This window comes from Salvelinus alpinus, chromosome 21, assembly GCF_045679555.1.
Source record: "Salvelinus alpinus chromosome 21, SLU_Salpinus.1, whole genome shotgun sequence".
NCBI classification, from domain to species: Eukaryota; Metazoa; Chordata; class Actinopteri; order Salmoniformes; family Salmonidae; genus Salvelinus; species Salvelinus alpinus.
The window spans coordinates 41,186,172-41,210,624 of NC_092106.1; the positions used below are offsets into that span (position 1 = coordinate 41,186,172).

At 49.8% G+C, this 24,453-nt stretch overlaps 1 protein-coding gene across 2 annotated transcripts in view; it reads right to left on the minus strand.

The window, feature by feature from the left end:
• Window positions 1-24,453, minus strand: part of LOC139548331 (rho GTPase-activating protein 42) — a 346,340-nt gene that overhangs the window by 5,121 nt on the left and 316,766 nt on the right. For both annotated transcript variants that reach the window (XM_071357947.1, XM_071357948.1), the window contains 3 exons: window positions 15,974-16,172; window positions 1,988-2,053; window positions 728-807 (listed from right to left, as the gene is read on the minus strand). In XM_071357947.1, coding sequence (XP_071214048.1) covers window positions 728-807; window positions 1,988-2,053; window positions 15,974-16,172 — 345 coding nt within the window. The remainder of the gene's footprint in view (window positions 1-727; window positions 808-1,987; window positions 2,054-15,973; window positions 16,173-24,453) is intronic.

Sequence of the window (24,453 nt, forward strand, 5' to 3'; positions counted from 1 at the left end):
CTGACGCTAGGCTGGCTATCTGGGTGTTTAGAGAGAGGATAGGTAATAACATCCCTCTGAAGCTAGGCTGGCTATCTCGGTGTTTAGAGAGAGGATAGGTAATGACATCCCTCTGAAGCTAGGCTGGCTATCTGGGTGTTTAGAGAGAGGATAGGTAATAACATCCCTCTGAGGCTGGCTATCTGGGTGTTTAGAGAGAGGATAGGTAATAACATCCCTCTGAAGCTAGGCTGGCTATCTGGGTGTTTAGAGAGAGGATAGGTAATAACATCCCTCTGAAGCTAGGCTGGCTATCTGGGTGTTTAGAGAGAGGATAGGTAATAACATCCCTCTGAAGCTAGGCTGGCTATCTCGGTGTTTAGAGAGAGGATAGGTAATGACATCCCTCTGAAGCTAGGCTGGCTATCTGGGTGTTTAGAGAGAGGATAGGTAATGACATCCCTTTGAAGCTAGGCTGGCTGGATAGTGTCACGCTAAAAGCAAGGTTGTTATGCTTCCACTGTCTGTACACACAAAGCTGGGAAACTGCCAAGTCATTCCTGAGGCCTACCAAGTTGGGGTGGACCCTGTCTGTATGCAGGTACAGCCTACAGATGGTTCCTTCTATAGACCAGACCTGGGTAAAATACATATCTGCTGTATACAGGAACAGATGTACCCATTCTGTTCACCAGTAGACACAGCCCATTAGCTGTCTGTGTGTGTGTTAACTGAGTGAGTGTCTCACCGTTTGAGAAGAAAGCCCCTTGTGGGAAGCTGAGCTCATGGCTGTGTTCTGCCTCACAGGAGTACATGGCCTTCGCGTCTCTAAAACCAACACAGGAGACATTACCAAGTCAACAGACATACTATGACATTGGTGTCTCTGTGGATATGGATGAACAGAGGGATAAAGACAGACAGGTACATCTCTATAAAGGTGGATGGAGGGATACAGACAGACAGGTACATCTCTATAAAGGTGGATGGAGGGATACAGACAGACAGGTACATCTCTATAAAGGTGGATGGAGGGATACAGACAGACAGGTACATCTCTATAAAGGTGGATGGAGGGATACAGACAGACAGGTACATCTCTATGAAGGTGGATGGAGGGATAAAGACAGACAGGTACATCTCTATAAAGGTGGATGGAGGGATACAGACAGACAGGTACATCTCTATAAAGGTGGATGGAGGGATACAGACAGACAGATACATCTCTATAAAGGTGGATGGAGGGTTACAGACAGACAGGTACATCTCTATAAAGGTGGATGGAGGGATACAGACAGACAGATACATCTCTATAAAGGTGGATGGAGGGATACAGACAGACAGGTACATCTCTATAAAGGTGGATGGAGGGATAAAGACAGACACATGACACAGTTAAATATCTCTGCAGCAACACATGATAAATGAAACACACAGGAGACATACAACGACAGGTGACTAACAAGTGATTAACAGGTGACTCACAGGTGACTCACAGGTGAATAACAGGTGAATAACAGGTGAATAACATGTGAATAACAGGTAAATAACAGGTGAATAACAGGTGAATAACAGGTGAATAACAGGTAAATAACAGGTGAATAACAGGTAAATAACAGGTAAATAACAGGTAAATAATAGGTGAATAACAGGTAAATAACAGGTGAATAACAGGTGAATAACAGGTAAATAACAGGTGAATAGCAGGTAAATAACAGGTAAATAACAGGTGAATAACAGGTGAATAACAGGTGAATAACAGGTAAATAACAGGTGAATAACAGGTGAATAACAGGTGAATAACAGGTAAATAACAGGTGAATAACATGCAATAACACAATGAACAGATTGAAGAATGAGGAATCAGAATGAATGCACAATTTAACATGTTTTAAAGGTAGGTTACACCACCAAATGGAGGAGAGAGCAGGCTGTATATTGAGTAGGTCAGACATATTGGGAAAAAGTAGATATTGGGATAAAAGACAGCCATATTCTGACATTCTACCTTCCAACAGGTGTGGTCTGCGCCGCAGAAGGGCAGTTTTCAAACAGCATGGCTCTCGCAGCAACCCTGAAACACACACAGGAACAATTCAGTCCCATTTGCCTATTGTCTCTCAAATCTATTTACCAATGGCCTGAAATCTCATACTAATTACATACAAGGGTGTGAATGATTTTATGTTCAAAAGGTCGTCTTGAGTCATTTTGACCCTGCACACAGGGGTGAGTGCACTTTCATTCAGAGCGGCCAGTGTTCCTCATTTTTGAGTGTGAAGTCACAGCATGTCTTATTGTTAAGTGTGAAGTCACAGCGGAACGGCTTCAGCTACACAATAAGACACACAATAGGGGAGGCTTCCTTCCCTTCCGTTACCAGAGGCAGGCAGGCGGCCAGCCTTGCCCTCCCCTTCCTTCCCCCTCCTCTGCCTACCCCTCCAAGGTGCAGAACCAGCTCTTGACCCACTGAAGACACAGGAGAGGAGGCCCTTATCCTACAGGACAACTGAAGACACAGGAGAGCCCTTATCCTACAGGACAACTGAAGAGACAGGAGAGAAGGCCCTTATCCTACAGGACAACTGAAGACACAGGAGAGCCCTTATCCTACAGGACAACTGAAGACACAGGAGAGGAGGCCCTTATCCTACAGGACAACTGAAGACACAGGAAAGGAGGCCCTTATCCTACAGGACAACTGAAGACACAGGAGAGGAGGCCCTTATCCTACAGGACAACTGAAGACACAGGAGAGAAGGCCCTTATCCTACAGGACAACTGAAGACACAGGAGAGAAGGCCCTTATCCTACAGGACAACTGAAGACACAGGGCAGGAGGCCCTTATCCTACAGGACAACTGAAGACACAGGAGGCCCTTATCCTACAGGACAACTGAAGACACAGGAGAGAAGGCCCTTCCTTATCCTACAGGACAACTGAAGACACAGGGGAGGAGACCCTTTTCCTACAAGACAACTGAAGACACAGGAGACCCTTATCCTACAGGACAACTGAAGACACAGGACAGGAGGCCCTTATCCTACAGGACAACTGAAGACACAGGAGAGGAGGCCCTTATCCTACAGGACAACTGAAGACACAGGAAAGGAGGCCCTTATTCTACAGGACAACTAAAGACACAGGACAGGAGGCCCTTATCCTACAGGACAACTGAAGACACAGGAGAGGAGGCCCTTATCCTACAGGACAACTGAAGACACAGGGCAGGAGGCCCTTCTCCTACAGGACAACTGAAGACACAGGACAGGAGGCCCTTATCCTACAGGACAACTGAAGACACAGGAGAGGAGGCCCTTATCCTACAGGACAACTGAAGACACGGGACAGGAGGCCCTTATCCTACAGGACAACTGAAGACACAGGAGAGCCCTTATCCTACAGGACAACTGAAGACACAGGAGAGCCCTTATCCTACAGGACAACTGGAGACACAGGAGAGCCCTTATCCTACAGGACAACTGAAGACACAGGAGAGAAGGCCCTTATCCTACAGGACAACTAAAGACACAGGAGAGAAGGCCCTTATCCTACAGGACAACTGAAGACACAGGAGAGAAGGCCCTTATCCTACAGGACAACTGAAGACACAGGAGAGAAGGCCCTTATCCTACAGGACAACTGAAGACACAGGAGAGGAGGCCCTTATCCTACAGGACAACTGAAGACACAGGAGAGGGGGCCCTTATCCTACAGGACAACTGAAGACACAGGAAAGGAGGCCCTTATCCTACAGGACAACTGAAGACACAGGAGAGGAGGCCCTTATCCTACAGGACAACTGAAGACACAGGAGAGAAGGCCCTTATCCTACAGGACAACTGAAGACACAGGAGAGAAGGCCCTTATCCTACAGGACAACTGAAGACACAGGGCAGGAGGCCCGTATCCTACAGGACAACTGAAGACACAGGAGGCCCTTATCCTACAGGACAACTGAAGACACAGGAGAGAAGGCCCTTCCTTATCCTACAGGACAACTGAAGACACAGGGGAGGAGACCCTTTTCCTACAAGACAACTGAAGACACAGGAGACCCTTATCCTACAGGACAACTGAAGACACAGGACAGGAGGCCCTTATCCTACAGGACAACTGAAGACACAGGAGAGGAGGCCCTTATCCTACAGGACAACTGAAGACACAGGAAAGGAGGCCCTTATTCTACAGGACAACTAAAGACACAGGACAGGAGGCCCTTATCCTACAGGACAACTGAAGACACAGGAGAGGAGGCCCTTATCCTACAGGACAACTGAAGACACAGGGCAGGAGGCCCTTCTCCTACAGGACAACTGAAGACACAGGACAGGAGGCCCTTATCCTACAGGACAACTGAAGACACAGGAGAGGAGGCCCTTATCCTACAGGACAACTGAAGACACGGGACAGGAGGCCCTTATCCTACAGGACAACTGAAGACACAGGAGAGCCCTTATCCTACAGGACAACTGAAGACACAGGAGAGCCCTTATCCTACAGGACAACTGAAGACACAGGAGAGGAGGCCCTTATCCTACAGGACAACTGAAGACACAGGGCAGGAGGCCCTTCTCCTACAGGACAACTGAAGACACAGGACAGGAGGCCCTTATCCTACAGGACAACTGAAGACACAGGAGAGAAGGCCCTTATCCTACAGGACAACTGAAGACACAGGGCAGGAGGCCCTTATCCTACAGGACAACTGAAGACACAGGAGGCCCTTATCCTACAGGACAACTGAAGACACAGGAGAGAAGGCCCTTCCTTATCCTACAGGACAACTGAAGACACAGGGGAGGAGACCCTTTTCCTACAAGACAACTGAAGACACAGGAGACCCTTATCCTACAGGACAACTGAAGACACAGGACAGGAGGCCCTTATCCTACAGGACAACTGAAGACACAGGAGAGGAGGCCCTTATCCTACAGGACAACTGAAGACACAGGAAAGGAGGCCCTTATTCTACAGGACAACTAAAGACACAGGACAGGAGGCCCTTATCCTACAGGACAACTGAAGACACAGGAGAGGAGGCCCTTATCCTACAGGACAACTGAAGACACAGGGCAGGAGGCCCTTCTCCTACAGGACAACTGAAGACACAGGACAGGAGGCCCTTATCCTACAGGACAACTGAAGACACAGGAGAGGAGGCCCTTATCCTACAGGACAACTGAAGACACGGGACAGGAGGCCCTTATCCTACAGGACAACTGAAGACACAGGAGAGCCCTTATCCTACAGGACAACTGAAGACACAGGAGAGCCCTTATCCTACAGGACAACTGGAGACACAGGAGAGCCCTTATCCTACAGGACAACTGAAGACACAGGAGAGAAGGCCCTTATCCTACAGGACAACTAAAGACACAGGAGAGAAGGCCCTTATCCTACAGGACAACTGAAGACACAGGAGAGAAGGCCCTTATCCTACAGGACAACTGAAGACACAGGAGAGAAGGCCCTTATCCTACAGGACAACTGAAGACACAGGAGAGGAGGCCCTTATCCTACAGGACAACTGAAGACACAGGAGAGGGGGCCCTTATCCTACAGGACAACTGAAGACACAGGAGAGAAGGCCCTTATCCTACAGGACAACTGAAGACACAGGGGAGGAGGCCCTTATCCTACAGGACAACTGAAGACACAGGACAGGAGGCCCTTATCCTACAGGACAACTGAAGACACAGGAGAGGAGGCCCTTATCCTACAGGACAACTGAAGACACAGGAGAGCCCTTATCCTACAGGACAACTGAAGACACAGGAGAGAAGGCCCTTATCCTACAGGGCAACTGAAGACACAGGAGAGCCCTTATCCTACAGGACAACTGAAGACACAGGACAGGAGGCCCTTATCCTAGAGGACAACTGAAGACACAGGAGAGGAGGCCCTTACCCTACAGGACAACTGAAGACACAGGAGAGCCCTTATCCTACAGGACAACTGAAGACACAGAAGAGAAGGCCCTTATCCTACAGGACAACTGAATACACAGGAGACCCTTATCCTACAGGAGAACTGAAGACACAGGAGACCCTTATCCTACAGGACAACTGAAGACACAGGAGAGGATGCCCTTATCCCACAGGACAACTGAAGACACAGGAGAGAAGGCCGTTATCCTACAGGGCAACTGAAGACACAGGCGAGGAGACCCTTATCCTACAGGAAAACTGAAGACACAGGAGAGAAGGCCCTTATCCTACAGGACAACTGAAGACACAGGAGAGGAGGCCCTTATCCTACAGGACAACTGAAGACACAGGAAATGAGGCCCTTATCCTACAGGACAACTGAAGACACAGGAGAGGAGGCCCTTATCCTACAGGACAACTGAAGACACAGGAGAGAAGGCCCTTATCCTACAGGACAACTGAAGACACAGGGGAGGAGGCCCTTATCCTACAGGACAACTGAAAACACAGGACAGGAGGCCCTTATCCTACAGGACAACTGAAGACACAGGAGAGGAGGCCCTTATCCTACAGGACAACTGAAGACACAGGAGAGCCCTTATCCTACAGGACAACTGAAGACACAGGAGAGAAGGCCCTTATCCTACAGGGCAACTGAAGACACAGGAGAGCCCTTATCCTACAGGACAACTGAAGACACAGGACAGGAGGCCCTTATCCTAGAGGACAACTGAAGACACAGGAAAGGAGGCCCTTATCCTACAGGACAACTGAAGACACAGGAGAGGAGGCCCTTATCCTACAGGACAACTGAAGACACAGGAGAGCCCTTATCCTACAGGACAACTGAAGACACAGGAGAGAAGGCCCTTATCCTACAGGACAACTGAAGACACAGGGCAGGAGGCCCTTATCCTACAGGACAACTGAAGACACAGGAGAGAAGGCCCTTCCTTACCCTACAGGACAACTGAAGACACAGGAGAGGAGACCCTTATCCTACAAGACAACTGAAGACACAGGAGACCCTTATCCTACAGGACAACTGAAGACACAGGACAGGAGGCCCTTATCCTACAGGACAACTGAAGACACAGGAAAGGAGGCCCTTATTCTACAGGACAACTAAAGACACAGGACAGGAGGCCCTTATCCTACAGGACAACTGAAGACACAGGAGAGGGGGCCCTTATCCTACAGGACAACTGAAGACACAGGAGAGAAGGCCCTTATCCTACAGGACAACTGAAGACACAGGGGAGGAGGCCCTTATCCTACAGGACAACTGAAGACACAGGACAGGAGGCCCTTATCCTACAGGACAACTGAAGACACAGGAGAGGAGGCCCTTATCCTACAGGACAACTGAAGACACAGGAGAGCCCTTATCCTACAGGACAACTGAAGACACAGGAGAGAAGGCCCTTATCCTACAGGGCAACTGAAGACACAGGAGAGCCCTTATCCTACAGGACAACTGAAGACACAGAAGAGAAGGCCCTTATCCTACAGGACAACTGAAGACACAGGAGACCCTTATCCTACAGGAGAACTGAAGACACAGGAGACCCTTATCCTACAGGACAACTGAAGACACAGGAGAGGATGCCCTTATCCCACAGGACAACTGAAGACACAGGAGAGAAGGCCCTTATCCTACAGGGCAACTGAAGACACAGGCGAGGAGACCCTTATCCTACAGGAAAACTGAAGACACAGGAGAGAAGGCCCTTATCCTACAGGACAACTGAAGACACAGGAAATGAGGCCCTTATCCTACAGGACAACTGAAGACACAGGAGAGGAGGCCCTTATCCTACAGGACAACTGAAGACACAGGAGAGCCCTTATCCTACAGGACAACTGAAGACACAGGACAGGAGGCCCTTATCCTAGAGGACAACTGAAGACACAGGAGAGGAGGCCCTTACCCTACAGGACAACTGAAGACACAGGAGAGCCCTTATCCTACAGGACAACTGAAGACACAGAAGAGAAGGCCCTTATCCTACAGGACAACTGAATACACAGGAGACCCTTATCCTACAGGAGAACTGAAGACACAGGAGACCCTTATCCTACAGGACAACTGAAGACACAGGAGAGGATGCCCTTATCCCACAGGACAACTGAAGACACAGGAGAGAAGGCCGTTATCCTACAGGGCAACTGAAGACACAGGCGAGGAGACCCTTATCCTACAGGAAAACTGAAGACACAGGAGAGAAGGCCCTTATCCTACAGGACAACTGAAGACACAGGAGAGGAGGCCCTTATCCTACAGGACAACTGAAGACACAGGAAATGAGGCCCTTATCCTACAGGACAACTGAAGACACAGGAGAGGAGGCCCTTATCCTACAGGACAACTGAAGACACAGGAGAGAAGGCCCTTATCCTACAGGACAACTGAAGACACAGGGGAGGAGGCCCTTATCCTACAGGACAACTGAAAACACAGGACAGGAGGCCCTTATCCTACAGGACAACTGAAGACACAGGAGAGGAGGCCCTTATCCTACAGGACAACTGAAGACACAGGAGAGCCCTTATCCTACAGGACAACTGAAGACACAGGAGAGAAGGCCCTTATCCTACAGGGCAACTGAAGACACAGGAGAGCCCTTATCCTACAGGACAACTGAAGACACAGGACAGGAGGCCCTTATCCTAGAGGACAACTGAAGACACAGGAAAGGAGGCCCTTATCCTACAGGACAACTGAAGACACAGGAGAGGAGGCCCTTATCCTACAGGACAACTGAAGACACAGGAGAGCCCTTATCCTACAGGACAACTGAAGACACAGGAGAGAAGGCCCTTATCCTACAGGACAACTGAAGACACAGGGCAGGAGGCCCTTATCCTACAGGACAACTGAAGACACAGGAGAGAAGGCCCTTCCTTACCCTACAGGACAACTGAAGACACAGGAGAGGAGACCCTTATCCTACAAGACAACTGAAGACACAGGAGACCCTTATCCTACAGGACAACTGAAGACACAGGACAGGAGGCCCTTATCCTACAGGACAACTGAAGACACAGGAAAGGAGGCCCTTATTCTACAGGACAACTAAAGACACAGGACAGGAGGCCCTTATCCTACAGGACAACTGAAGACACAGGAGAGGGGGCCCTTATCCTACAGGACAACTGAAGACACAGGAGAGAAGGCCCTTATCCTACAGGACAACTGAAGACACAGGGGAGGAGGCCCTTATCCTACAGGACAACTGAAGACACAGGACAGGAGGCCCTTATCCTACAGGACAACTGAAGACACAGGAGAGGAGGCCCTTATCCTACAGGACAACTGAAGACACAGGAGAGCCCTTATCCTACAGGACAACTGAAGACACAGGAGAGAAGGCCCTTATCCTACAGGGCAACTGAAGACACAGGAGAGCCCTTATCCTACAGGACAACTGAAGACACAGAAGAGAAGGCCCTTATCCTACAGGACAACTGAAGACACAGGAGACCCTTATCCTACAGGAGAACTGAAGACACAGGAGACCCTTATCCTACAGGACAACTGAAGACACAGGAGAGGATGCCCTTATCCCACAGGACAACTGAAGACACAGGAGAGAAGGCCCTTATCCTACAGGGCAACTGAAGACACAGGCGAGGAGACCCTTATCCTACAGGAAAACTGAAGACACAGGAGAGAAGGCCCTTATCCTACAGGACAACTGAAGACACAGGAAATGAGGCCCTTATCCTACAGGACAACTGAAGACACAGGAGAGGAGGCCCTTATCCTACAGGACAACTGAAGACACAGGAGAGAAGGCCCTTATCCTACAGGACAACTGAAGACACAGGGGAGGAGGCCCTTATCCTACAGGACAACTGAAGACACAGGACAGGAGGCCCTTATCCTACAGGACAACTGAAGACACAGGAGAGGAGGCCCTTATCCCACAGGACAACTGAAGACACAGGAGAGAAGGCCCTTATCCTACAGGGCAACTGAAGACACAGGAGAGCCCTTATCCTACAGGACAACTGAAGACACAGGACAGGAGGCCCTTATCCTAGAGGACAACTGAAGACACAGGAAAGGAGGCCCTTATCCTACAGGACAACTGAAGACACAGGAGAGGAGGCCCTTATCATACAGGACAACTGAAGACACAGGAGAGCCCTTATCCTACAGGACAACTGAAGACACAGGAGAGAAGGCCCTTATCCTACAGGACAACTGAAGACACAGGGCAGGAGGCCCTTATCCTACAGGACAACTGAAGACACAGGAGGCCCTTATCCTACAGGACAACTGAAGACACAGGAGACAAGGCCCTTCCTTATCCTACAGGACAACTGAAGACACAGGAGAGGAGACCCTTATCCTACAAGACAACTGAAGACACAGGAGACCCTTATCCTACAGGACAACTGAAGACACAGGACAGGAGGCCCTTATCCTACAGGACAACTGAAGACACAAGAGAGGAGGCCCTTATCCTACAGGACAACTGAAGACACAGGAAAGGAGGCCCTTATTCTACAGGACAACTAAAGACACAGGACAGGAGGCCCTTATCCTACAGGACAACTGAAGACACAGGAGAGGAGGCCCTTATCCTACAGGACAACTGAAGACACAGGGCAGGAGGCCCTTCTCCTACAGGACAACTGAAGACACAGGACAGGAGGCCCTTATCCTACAGGACAACTGAAGACACAGGAGAGGAGGCCCTTATCCTACAGGACAACTGAAGACACGGGACAGGAGGCCCTTATCCTACAGGACAACTGAAGACACAGGAGAGCCCTTATCCTACAGGACAACTGAAGACACAGGAGAGCCCTTATCCTACAGGACAACTGGAGACAGGAGAGCCCTTATCCTACAGGACAACTGAAGACACAGGAGAGAAGGCCCTTATCCTACAGGATAACTGAAGACACAGGAGAGCCCTTATCCTACAGGACAACTGAAGACACAGGAGAGAAGGCCCTTATCCTACAGGACAACTAAAGACACAGGAGAGAAGGCCCTTATCCTACAGGACAACTGAAGACACAGGAGAGAAGGCCCTTATCCTACAGGACAACTGAAGACACAGGAGAGAAGGCCCTTATCCTACAGGACAACTGAAGACACAGGAGAGGAGGCCCTTATCCTACAGGACAACTGAAGACACAGGAGAGGGGGCCCTTATCCTACAGGACAACTGAAGACACAGGAGAGAAGGCCCTTACCCTACAGGACAACTGAAGACACAGGGGAGGAGGCCCTTATCCTACAGGACAACTGAAGACACAGGACAGGAGGCCCTTATCCTACAGGACAACTGAAGACACAGGAGAGGAGGCCCTTATCCTACAGGACAACTGAAGACACAGGAGAGCCCTTATCCTACAGGACAACTGAAGACACAGGAGAGAAGGCCCTTATCCTACAGGACAACTGAAGACACAGGAGAGGAGGCCCTTACCCTACAGGACAACTGAAGACACAGGAGAGCCCTTATCCTACAGGACAACTGAAGACACAGAAGAGAAGGCCCTTATCCTACAGGACAACTGAAGACACAGGAGACCCTTATCCTACAGGAGAACTGAAGACACAGGAGACCCTTATCCTACAGGACAACTGAAGACACAGGAGAGGATGCCCTTATCCCACAGGACAACTGAAGACACAGGAGAGAAGGCCCTTATCCTACAGGGCAACTGAAGACACAGGCGAGGAGACCCTTATCCTACAGGAAAACTGAAGACACAGGAGAGAAGGCCCTTATCCTACAGGACAACTGAAGACACAGGAGAGGAGGCCCTTATCCTACAGGACAACTGAAGACACAGGAAATGAGGCCCTTATCCTACAGGACAACTGAAGACACAGGAGAGGAGGCCCTTATCCTACAGGACAGCTGAAGACACAGGAGAGCCCTTATCCTACAGGACAACTGAAGACACAGGAGAGAAGGCCCTTATCCTACAGGACAACTGAAGACACAAGGCAGGAGGCCCTTATCCTACAGGACAACTGAAGACACAGGAGAGAAGGCCCTTATCCTACAGGACAACTGAAGACACAGGAGGCCCTTATCCTACAGGACAACTGAAGACACAGGAGGCCCTTATCCTACAGGACAACTGAAGACACAGGAGAGAAGGCCCCTCCTTATCCTACAGGACAACTGAAGACACAGGAGAGGAGACCCTTATCCTACAGGGCAACTGAAGACACACGAGACCCTTATCCTACAGGACAACTGAAGACACAGGAGAGACGGCCCTTATCCTAGAGGACAACTGAAGACACAGGAGAGGGGGCCCTTATCCTACAGGACAACTGAAGAAACAGGAGAGCCCTTATCCTACAGGACAACTGAAGACACAGGAGAGAAGGCCCTTATCCTACAGGGCAACTGAAGACACAGGAGAGGAAGCCCTTATCCTACAGGACAACTGAAGACACAGGAGAGGAAGCCCTTATCCTACAGGACAACTGAAGACACAGGAGAGAAGGCCCTTATCCTACAGGACAACTGAAGACACAGGAGAGAAGGCCCTTATCCTACAGGACAACTGAAGACACAGGAGAGGAGGCCCTTATCCTACAGGACAACTGAAGACACAGGAGAGGAGGCCCTTATCCTACAGGACAACTGAAGACACAGGAGAGGAGGCCCTTATCCTACAGGACAACTGAAGACACAGGAGAGCCCTTATCCTACAGGACAACTGAAGACAGGAGAGAAGGCCCTTATTCTACAGGACAACTGAAGACACAGGACAGGAGGCCCTTATCCTACAGGACAACTGAAGACACAGGAGAGCCCTTATCCTACAGGACAACTGAAGACACAGGAGAGACGGCCCTTATCCTACAGGACAACTGAAGACACAGGAGAGGAGACCCTTATCCTACAGGACAACTGAAGACACAGGAGAGCCCTTATCCTACAGGACAACTGAAGACACAGGCGAGAAGGCCTTTCCTTATCCTACAGGACAACTGAAGACACAGGAGAGGAGACCCTTATCCTACAGGACAACTGAAGACACAGGAGACCCTTATCCTACAGGACAACTGAAGACACAGGAGAGGAGACCATATCCTACAGGACAACTGAAGACACAGGAAAGGAGGCCCTTATCCTACAGGACAACTGAAGACACAGGAGAGCCCTTATCCTACAGGACAACTGAAGACACAGGAGAGCCCTTATCCTACAGGACAGCTGAAGACACAGGAGAGAAGGCCCTTATCCTACAGGTCAACTGAAGACACAGGAGGCCCTTATCCTACAGGACAACTGAAGACACAGGAGGCCCTTATCCTACAGGACAACTGAAGACACAGGAGAGAAGGCCCTTATCATACAGGACAACTGAAGACACAGGAGAGGGGGCCCTTATCCTACAGGACAACTGAAGACACAGGAGAGCCCTTATCCTACAGGACAACTGAAGACACAGGAGAGAAGGCCCTTATCCTACAGGGCAACTGAAGACACAGGAGAGGAGACCCTTATCCTACAGGACAACTGAAGACACAGTAGAGCCCTTATCCTACAGGACAACTGAAGACAGGAGAGAAGGCCCTTATTCTACAGGACAACTGAAGACACAGGACAGGAGGCCCTTATCCTACAGGACAACTGAAGACACAGGAGAGCCCTTATCCTACAGGACAACTGAAGACACAGGAGAGAATGCCCTTATCCTACAGGACAACTGAAGACACAGGAGGCCCTTATCCTACAGGACAACTGAAGACACAGGAGGTCCTTATCCTACAGGACAACTGAAGACACAGGAGTGAAGGCCCTTATCCTACAGGACAACTGAAGACACAGGAGAGGGGGCCCTTATCCTACAGGACAACTGAAGACACAGGAGAGCCCTTATCCTACAGGACAACTTAAGACACAGGAGGCCCTTATCCTACAGGACAACTGAAGACACAGGAGAGAAGGCCCTTATCCTACAGGACAACTGAAGACACAGGAGGCCCTTATCCTACAGGACAACTGAAGACACAGGAGAGAAGGCCCTTCCTTATCCTACAGGACAACTGAAGACACAGGAGAGACAGCCCTTATCCTACAGGACAACTGAAGACACAGGAAATGAGGCCCTTATCCTACAGGACAACTGAAGACACAGGAGAGGGGGCCCTTATCCTACAGGACAACTGAAGACACAGGAAAGGAGGCCCTTATCCTACATGACAACTGAAGACACAGGAAAGGAGGCCCTTAGGAGGTGCCTGAGGAAGGCCCACAGCATCGTCAGGGATGCCAACCACCTCAGCCACAAGCTGTTCTCTCCCTTACCATGGGGCAGATGGTATCGGAGCATGAGGTTTGATTTCAACAGGCTCAGACAGTTTCAATGTGCAAGCCATCAGACTGCTGAACACTTCCCCATGTCCCTCCCTGTGTCCTTCCCTGTGTCCCTCCCTGTGTCCTTCCCTGTGTCCTTCTCTGTGTCCTTCCCTGTGTCCCTCCCTGTGTCCTTCCCTGTGTCCTTCTCTGTGTCCTTCCCTGTGTCCCTCCCTGTGTCCTTCCCTGTGTCCTTCTCTGTGTCCTTCTCTGTGTCCTTCCCTGTGTCCTTCCCGGTGTCCTTCCCTGTGTCCTTCCCTGTGTCCTTCTCTGTGTCCTTCCCTGTGTCCCTCCCTGTGTCCTTCTCTGTGTCCTTCCCTGTGTCCTTCCCTGTGCCCTTCCCTGTGTCCTTCCCTGTGTCCTTCTCTGTATCCTTCTCTGTATCCTTCTCTGTGTCCTTCTCTGTGTCCTTCCCTGTGTCCCTCCCTGTGTCCTTCTCTGTGTCCTTCCCTGTGTCCTTCTCTGTGTCCTTCCCTGTGTCCTTCTCTGTATCCTTCCCTGTGTCCTTCTCTGTGTCCTTCCCTGTGTCCTTCCATGTGTCCTTCTCTGTGTCTTTCCCTGTGTTCTTCTCTATGTCCTTCCCTGTGTCCTTCTATGTGTCCTTCCCCGTGTCCTTCTCTGTGTCCTTCTCTGTGTCCTTCTCTGTGTCCTTGTCTGTGTCCTTCCCTGTGTCCTTCCCTGTGTCCTTCTCTGTGTCCTTCCCTGTGTCCTTCTCTGTGTCCTTCCCTGTGTCCCTCCCCGTGACCCTCCCTGTGTCCCTCTCCGTGTGTCCTTCCCTGTGGCCCTCCCCGTGACCCTCCCTGTGTCCCTCTCCGTGTGTCCTTCCCTGTGGCCCTCCCCGTGACCCTCCCTGTGTCCCTCTCCGTGTGTCCTTCCCTGTGGCCCTCCCCGTGACCCTCCCTGTGTCCCTCTCCGTGTTTCCTTCCCTGTGTCCCTCCCTGTGTCCCTCCCCGTGTCCCTCCCTGTGTCCCTCCCGTGTCCCTCTCGTGTCCCTCTCCGTGTTTCCTTCCCTGTGTCCCTCCCTGTGTCCCTCCCCGTGACCCTCCCCGTGTCCCTCCCTGTGTACCTCCCAGTGTCCCTCCCATGTCCTTCCCTGTGTCCCTCCCTGTGTCCTTCCCTGTGTCCTTCCCTGTGTCCTTCCCTGTGTACCTCCCAGTGTCCCTCCCATGTCCTTCCCTGTGTCCCTCCCTGTGTCCTTCCCTGTGACCTTCCCTGTGTCCTTCCCTGTGTCCCTCCCCATGTCCCTCCCTGTGTCCTTCCCTGTGTCCCTCCCCGTGTCCCTCCCTGTGTGCTTCCCTGTGTGCTTCCCTGTGTCCTTCCCCGTGAGAGAGAAAGAGGGATAATGAGAGAGGGAGGGAGGGGGAGAAGAAAGAAAGAGAGGGGGAGAGTGGAGAGAGAAGGAAGGAGAGAGAGATCTGCTGGGTCACATCAACCCAGCAGCAGGCAGAACGGAATAAAAGCAGACTGACTGACTCTCCAACCGATAGGAAACACATAAATCTCACAGCACACGCACACACACACACGCACGCACACACACACGCACATACACGCACGCACGCACATACACACATACACACACACACACACAGCAGGAGGAAGGTTCACAGTACGATCTGTCTCGCAGAGAAAAAATTAGTGTTTTAAGGGCTGTTTATTTTGTGTGTGTGTGTGTGTGTGTGTGTGTATTGTAGTAGTGTCATGTCCATTACACTGATCCTGGTCTCTGGTATCCGTTGCTGGAGGACTCCATCTTGTCCGGTCTGTCCAATCTCCGACGGGTGACTAGTTTAGGAGGGAGGTCTGGGTGGTCTGTAGACGTTGCGCTCTCCTTCCGATCCTTCTGTTGGTCTTTTTGCTCCAGCGTCACGACAGACAGACTCTGCACTGAACCAGCCAGACTCCTACGGCCTTGGGGAAGAGACCTCAGTGGGTGAGTCCAAAATGCATCCCAATGCCCTATGGTGCACTACTACACTACTACAGGTCCTGTCTACTACACTACTACAGGTCCTGTCTACTACACTACTATAGGTCCTGTCTACTACACTACTACAGGTCCTGTCTACTACACTACTACAGGTCCTGTCTACTACACTACTACAGGTCCTGTCTACTACACTACTACAGGTCCTGTCTACTACACTACTATAGGTCCTGTCTACTACACTACTACAGGTCCTGTCTACTACACTACTACAGGTCCTGTCTACTACACTACTATAGGTCCTGTCTACTACACTACTACAGGTCCTGTCTAGTATACTACTACAGGTCCTGTCTACTAAACTACTATAGGTCCTGTCTACTACACTACTACAGGTCCTGTCTACTACACTACTATAGGTCCTGTCTACTACACTACTATAGGCCCTGTCTACTACACTACTACAGGTCCTGTCTACTACACTACTACAGGTCCTGTCTACTACACTACTATAGGTCATGTCTACTACACTACTACAGGCCCTGTCTACTACACTACTATAGGTCCTGTCTACTACACTACTATAGGTCCTGTCTACTACACTACTATAGGCCCTGTCTACTACACTACTACATGTCCTGTCTACTACACTACTACAGGTCCTGTCTACTACACTACTATAGGTCCTGTCTACTACACTACTACAGGCCCTGTCTACTACACTACTATAGGCCCTGTCTACTACACTACTATAGGTCCTGTCTACTACACTACTATAGGTCCTGTCTACTACACTACTATAGGTCCTGTCTACTACACTACTATATGTCCTGTCTACTACACTACTATAGGTCCTGTCTACTACACTACTATAGATCCTGTCTACTATACTACTATAGGTCCTGTCTACTACACTACTATAGGTCCTGTCTACTACACTACTATAGGCCCTGTCTACTACACTACTATAGGCCCTGTCTACTACACTACTATAGGTCCTGTCTACTACACTACTATAGGTCCTGTCTACTACACTACTATAGGCCCTGTCTACTACACTACTATAGGTCCTGTCTACTACACTACTATAGGCCCTGTCTACTACACTACTATAGGCCCTGTCTACTACACTACTATAGGCCCTGTCTACTACACTACTATAGGCCCTGTCTACTACACTACTATAGGCCCTGTCTACTACACTACTATAGGCCCTGTCTACTACACTACTATAGGTCCTGTCTACTACACTACTACAGGCCCTGTCTACTACACTACTAGGAGTTTATCTGCCCTAATAGGGTGCCATTTGGGACACAACCAAGCACCTCATTATTTACTAGTCAAAGAAAGGTTTATCATATTGATCACGAGGAGTATTCAATGGGAACACGATGGTCATCTTTATCTGTGGAGGACTCTGTCTCTGTTGTGACTCTGTGTTGGAGAAGATAGATGTCGAACACACTAATTGAAGAGAATATGAATAGTTTTCCTTTGCTTTGGAATTTCTTTCTTTTTTTTTTGCAGTCACTAAGAAAAACAAATCGTAGTGACTGCAAGCATGAATCCCCGTGCGTCAAAGGAACATAAAAGAGAATGGAATGTCAATGGTACTATTGCTAATGGTAATAGCATATGAGGCTTGCGATTTGACAATATTACTGCAGGCAAAACACTCGAATGAATAATGGAAACAAAACTGTGAAAGAAGTCAAAACGTCTGTATCTCAGTGGAGAAACGTATAACTTCCACAGTAATATGTCCTCCTCCCAGAGTCATAGAGGGGCCACACTTAAACATCAGCCAATTAGAGTCGTTGACGTATAGTTGCATATTATCAAAGGCTACATGTTAGCTGTTCCCATTACATAACCTGGCACATTTAGCCCTATGCTAACCTCACCAGGTGGCACTGATTATTTCCTGTAACAAATTCTGCATCAAAGATCTTAAACTGTTTATCCACAAACCAATGGCATTTGTTCAAATAGCTAAACTTGGCCAACAGAGGAATTATATTCAAACCTTCAAATTAAAGGAACCTCTTAACTTCCTCAAGCCAATATTGCATGACCATCGCATCCTTGACTACGTCACTTACTAATGTTACATTTCACATATACGACAATATCACATGTTTTTGTTATCCATTTCACAATTCGCATAAATCCATGTGCTTTTACAGAGAAAATATAGAGGTCTATACAACATTTAATTTTAGTCTACATCGTAAAAATGAAAAGTTGAAGAGCCTTATGTACTTGTCAGCTAGCTATCATGTACAGTAACCATCTTGACTTTCCTGGTGGCAGCTAGCTGTTATGTACCATAACCACCTTGACTTTCCTGATGGCAGCTAGCTGTTATGTACCATAACCACCTTGACTTTCCTGATGGCAGCTAGCTGTTATGTACCATAACCACCTTGACTTTCCTGATGGCAGCTAGCTGTTATGTACCATAACCATCTTGACTTTCCTGATGGCAGCTAGCTGTTATGTACCATAACCACCTTGACTTTCCTGATGGCAGCTAGCTGTTATGTACCATAACCACCTTGACTTTCCTGATGGCAGCTAGCTGTTATGTACCATAACCACCTTGACTTTCCTGATGGCAGCTAGCTGTTATGTACCATAACCACCTTGACTTTCCTAGTTGCAAACACTCCTCGCGCCTAGTTGCAAACACTCCTCGCGTCAAGCTTTTCTGTTCAGGAAAAAAACTGTTCACTGACAGTCCTCGATGCTCTATTCAAATAAGACATATGTGACAAAGTGGTTGATTATAATAAGCCACGTAAAAAGTTATACATGTAAGTGTCGCCGTTATTAGGAATGTTAGGCCTGAATCATTAAAGACACAATCAATCAGAAACAATAACAAAGCTACCTCACCGCTCCTGGTTCGGTAAACAGCTGAGGGATGAGGGCTGGAGAAATGGAATCACTCTCAAATTCATAGACAGAGCTATGGATGCAAGGATTGACCATCCGTGATATCATAATTATAACCATGTTTTGAGGCTATACAGTGTTTGTTTACATTTACTTTGTTTATAAACATTTGGGGTGCGATGGGGTTGAACTAAGCTCACGAGGCATTTCCAAGTTATATTGTTCAAGAATCAATGGGTATATATCATTAATTTATAAGTCCAAATTGATCTTGCGAGACATTGATTCAGCTTTGATCCAAACTTCATTAAACGAGTGTCGCATCCTGATCTGTTTCACCTGTCTTTGTGATTGTCTCCACACCCCTCCAGGTGTCGCCCATCTTCCCCATTATCCCCATGTGTATTTATACCTGTGTTCTCTGTTTGTCTGTTGCCAGTTCATCTTGTTTGTTCAAGTCAACCAGCGTTTTGTGTTTTCGCTCCTGCTTTTTCCCAGTCTCTCTTTCTCGCCTTCCTGGTTTCGACCCTTGCCTGCCTGACCACAGTGCCTGCCGACCTATACCTTTACCCCCCTCTGGATTACCGACCTCTGGATTACCCTGACCCTGCCTACCATCCGGTACCGTTGCCCCACCTCTGGTTTACTGACCCCTGGATTACCGACCTCTGCCTTACCCTGACCCTGCCTACCATCCGGTACCGTTGCCCCACCTCTGGTTTACTGACCCCTGGATTACCGACCTCTGCCTTACCCTGACCCTGCCTACCATCCGGTACCGTTGCCCCACCTCTGGTTTACTGACCCCTGCCTACCTTGACCTGTCTATTGCCTGCCCCTGTTGGGATATTAAACTATTGTTTATTCAACGTTGTCTGCATCTGGGTCTTACCTTCATACCTGATAGTATGAACTGGCCATGACTGACCCAGCAGACCTGGGCCAGCTGAGCAACGCCATCTCCTCCCAAGGAGCCTCCATTAGTAGGCACAAGGAATTGCTTCGTGGGCTGATGGAGGGGGTCCAAACGTTGGCTGAGCGCGGAGTTGGACATGCTGCTGGAACATTCCGTGCATTGACTACCCGGGGGCTCAATGACATCACTGTTAAGAACCGCTACCCGCTACCACTCATCTCCTCGGCCGTCTAACCGCTCCAGGGGGCCACTGTGTTCTCCAAGCTGGATCTCCGTAACGCCTACCACCTGGTGCGGATACGAGAGGGGGACGAGTGGAAAGACCGCCTTCGACACGATCAGCGGCCACTACGAATATCTGGTCATGCCCTTTGACCTCATCAACGCCTCTGCCGTGTTCCAAGCTCTGGTGAATGACGTTCTCCGCGACATGCTGAATCGGTTCGTCTTTGTCTACATTGATGACTTGATCTTCTCCCGCTCCCCCCAAGAACACGTGCTCCATGTCCGGCAGGTTCACCAGCGTCTTCTGGAGAACCAGTTGTTCATTAAGGTGGAAAAGTGTGAGTTCCATCACTCCACCATTCCCTTTCTGGGCTACATCATCTCTGCTGGGAGCGTCAAGGTAAAAGGTGAAAGCGGTGGTGGATTGGCCACAGCCTACATCCAGGGTGCAGCTGCAACGCTTCTTGGGGTTCGCAAACTTTTATCGCCGCTTTATCCGGGGTTATCATCACCCTTGGCTTCTCCCCTGTCTGCCCTCAACTCTACCAAGATTCCATTCAGGTTGTACATGGCCGCGGACTGGACGTTCCAGGACCTTCAACACTGCTTCACCACGGCTCCGATCCTGGTTCATCCGGACCCTTCCCGTCAGTTCGTGGTGGAGACCGTTACTTCGGATGTTGGAGTGGGGGCCGTTCTGTCCCAACGTTCTGCCCTGGACCTTAAGCTGCATCCCTGCGCCTTCTTCTCCTACCGCCTCACTGCCAAGGAGAGAAATTACGATGTGAGGAATCGAGAGCTTCTGGTGATGGCATTGGAGGAGTGGAGGCACTGGCTCAAAGGGCCGGAACATCTGTTCATTATGTGGACTGACCACAAAAATCTGTAGTATCTCAGAAACCGCCAAGCGCCTCAACTCCAGGCAGGTGAGATGGGCCCTGCTGTTTACCCGGTTCAACTTTTCCCTCTCCTACTGGCCGGGGGCCAAGAACGTCAAGCCGGATGCCCTGTCTCGCTGCTATAACCCCAAGGTTACCACCCCGGAGCCTGAGACCATCCTTCCCACCTCGTGCCTGGCGACGGCACTCAGCTGGGGTATCGGGAAACAGGTCCAGGAGGCGCAGCGGTCCCAGCTGAAACCTGATAACCGGATGTTCGTGCCTGACGTTGTCTGCTCCACGGTCCTGGAGCGGGCCCATTCCTCCAGGCTTGCCTGCCACCCGGGCTCCCGGCGGATCCTGGCCTTTGTGCGACAACGCCTTTAGTGGCCTACCATGGTTCTGGACGTCGCCGCCTTTGTCACTGCCTGCATAGTCTTTGCACGGAACAAGACCTCTCGACAACTCTGGTCTCCTCCAACCTCTGCCCATCCATCATCGCCCCTGGTCTCACATCTCCCTGGACTTTGTCATGGATCTCCCCCAGTCTGATGGCAACCCCCACCATCCGGACCATGGTGGATCACTTTTCTAAGCCTGCCCACTTCATTCCTCTCCCCAAACTACTCTCTGCCAAAGAGACGTCTCAGCTCATGGTGCAGCACATCTTCCGGATCCATGGACTGTCCGTGGACATGGTCTCTGACCGCGGCCCTCAGTTCTCGTTCTGCACCCTCATTGGGTCATCGGCCAGCCTGTCCTCCGGGTTCCACCCCAAGTCTAACGGCCAGTCGGAGAGAGCCAACCAGGACCCAGCGCTGTCTGGTCTCCGCCAACCCCACCACCTGAAAGCCAGCAACTGGTGTGTGTGGAATACGCCCGCAACATCCTTCCCTGCTCTGCCATGGGCCGATTACCGTTTGAGTGTTCCCTGGGGTATCAGCCCCCGCTCTTCCCTGAGCAGGAAGAGAGAGGTCGCCCAGATGTTCTTCTGCCCAGATGTTTGTCCGCCGCCGGTCGTCATACCTGGAGGAGAGCCCGGTCGGCCCTCCTCAAGACCACCTCCAGGTATCGACAACAAGCGGATCGCCATTGGACCCTGGCTCCCCGGTATCGTCTCGGGCAGAAGGTATGGCGATCCACCCGGGATCTGCCTCTCCCGGTGGAATCCAATAAACTCTCCCCACGGTTTATCGGCCCGTTCCCCATCTCCAAGATCATTAGCCCCTCTGCTGTTCGTCTTCTGTTGCCCCGTACCTTTCATGTGTACAGTGGCAAACCCATGTTTCACAGCCCTTTGTCGCCGGTTTCTACCTTACCCTGACCCTGAGGCTGCCTGCCGCCTCGTACCGTTGCCCCACCTCTGGTTTACTGACCCCTGCCTGCCTTGTCTATTGCCTGCCCCTGTTGGAATATATAAACTATTGTTTATTCGACGTGCATCTGGGTCTTACCTTCATACCTGATAAGGAGCACCATTGTGAGAAGTGGCAGAGCGTCGATCTACACCTATGTGTCGGTCTGTAAGAGGGACTCCAAGAAGCTTCTCATTCAATATATTTGTAATTTCCAAGGTTTTTGCCTACACTTGACTTTCCAACACACTATCACAATAAATATAATTCTACACGTCAAACGAAAAAACGATATCTCACCTGGGATTCGAACTTGTCGCAAATGGCAGGCTGGCTAACTTTGAGCTAATCATCCAGTCCCGAGACCCTGGCAAAACTTGGCTTTTCAATTATCTGACTTTCATTTATCTCCATATCCAGCCCTTATATTTAGCCCCATAATGAAGTGTTCTACAAGTAGAACACAAAACTATTTGACATGAACAGTTGCATTCATCAGTTTTATTGACAAACGTCAACAACAACAAAAATAAGGTCTGGCAAAGCAAAAACATGATATAAATGAATTTACATGAATGCTTTAAGTACAGAAAGTGTTTTCTCAGTAGGAAATTAATATCCAACTAGTCAGTGACAACTGTGCGGAGTTCGGAGCTTGTGAAAGCAGCTACGTGAGCTTATTATAGTCGACACTTTGTCCTGGGGCTTCCTACGATCTTCTAAGTAGAAGAACGTCTTTCTAACGACTCTTGTGTAGCTTGTGTGCGTCATAGAGCAAAACATGTGCGTGTTTGTGAAAGTCTCAGCTTTTCAAAGATATCTTTTCATAGTTGGTAGCTCAAACCATTCTGACTATACAGGCGGTTTTGTAAAAAATAAAACAACCAGCCCCGAGGCCCTTCAGGATCTGTTCTTGTCTCACAAACACCGCTCCAGCTTAGCCCCCGTTAAACGGATGCAGAAGGAATAGACAAATCCAATGAAACAACCCCAAGCTCAAACACACAATGTTGAAAAAGATGTCTTAAATAACACCAGCGCAACGGTGGGACTCATTGGATTAACATTTCTTGCACGTTTTAGTAACTTGGAATAGCAGATCGTGCCTTTGTTAAAGACACTTCCATGAACAAGTGTTGAATCACGTCCAACTACGTTTCCGATTTTAAATGGCTGATACAGATTGTTGAACCAGATGTAATCGCGGTTAGCATAGGAGGAGCCAGGATACAGGGAGTCAGGTTACAGGGAACCAGGTTACAAGGAGTCAGGTTACAGGGAGCCATGTTACAAGGAGTCAGGTTACAGGGAGCCAGGTTACAAGGAGTCAGGTTACAGGGAGCCAGGTTACAAGGAGTCAGGTTACAGGGAGCCAGGTTACAAGGAGTCAGGTTACAAGGAGTCAGGTTACAGGGAGCCAGGTTACAAGGAGTCAGGTTACAGGGAGCCAGGTTACAAGGAGTCAGGTTACAAGGAGTCAGGTTACAAGGAGTCAGGTTACAGGGAGTCAGGTTACAGGGAGTCAGGTTACAGGGAGTCAGGTTACAGGGAGCCAGGTTACAGGGAGCCAGGTTACAGGGAGCCAGGTTACAGGGAGCCAGGTTACAGGGAGTCAGGTTACAAGGAGTCAGGTTACAGGGAGCCAGGTTACAAGGAGTCATGTTACAAGGAGCCAGGTTACAAGGAGTCAGGTTACAGGGAGCCAGGTTACAAGGAGTCAGGTTACAAGGAGTCAGGTTACAAGGAGTCAGGTTACAAGGAGTCAGGTTACAAGGAGTCATGTTACAAGGAGTCAGGTTACAAGGAGTCAGGTTACAAGGAGCCAGGTTACAAGGAGCCAGGTTACAAGGAGCCAGGTTACAGGGAGCCAGGTTACAGGGAGCCAGGTTACAGGGAGCCAGGTTACAGGGAGCCAGGTTACAAGGAGCCAGGTTACAAGGAGTCAGGTTACAGGGAGCCAGGTTACAAGGAGTCAGGTTCCTAGGAGCCA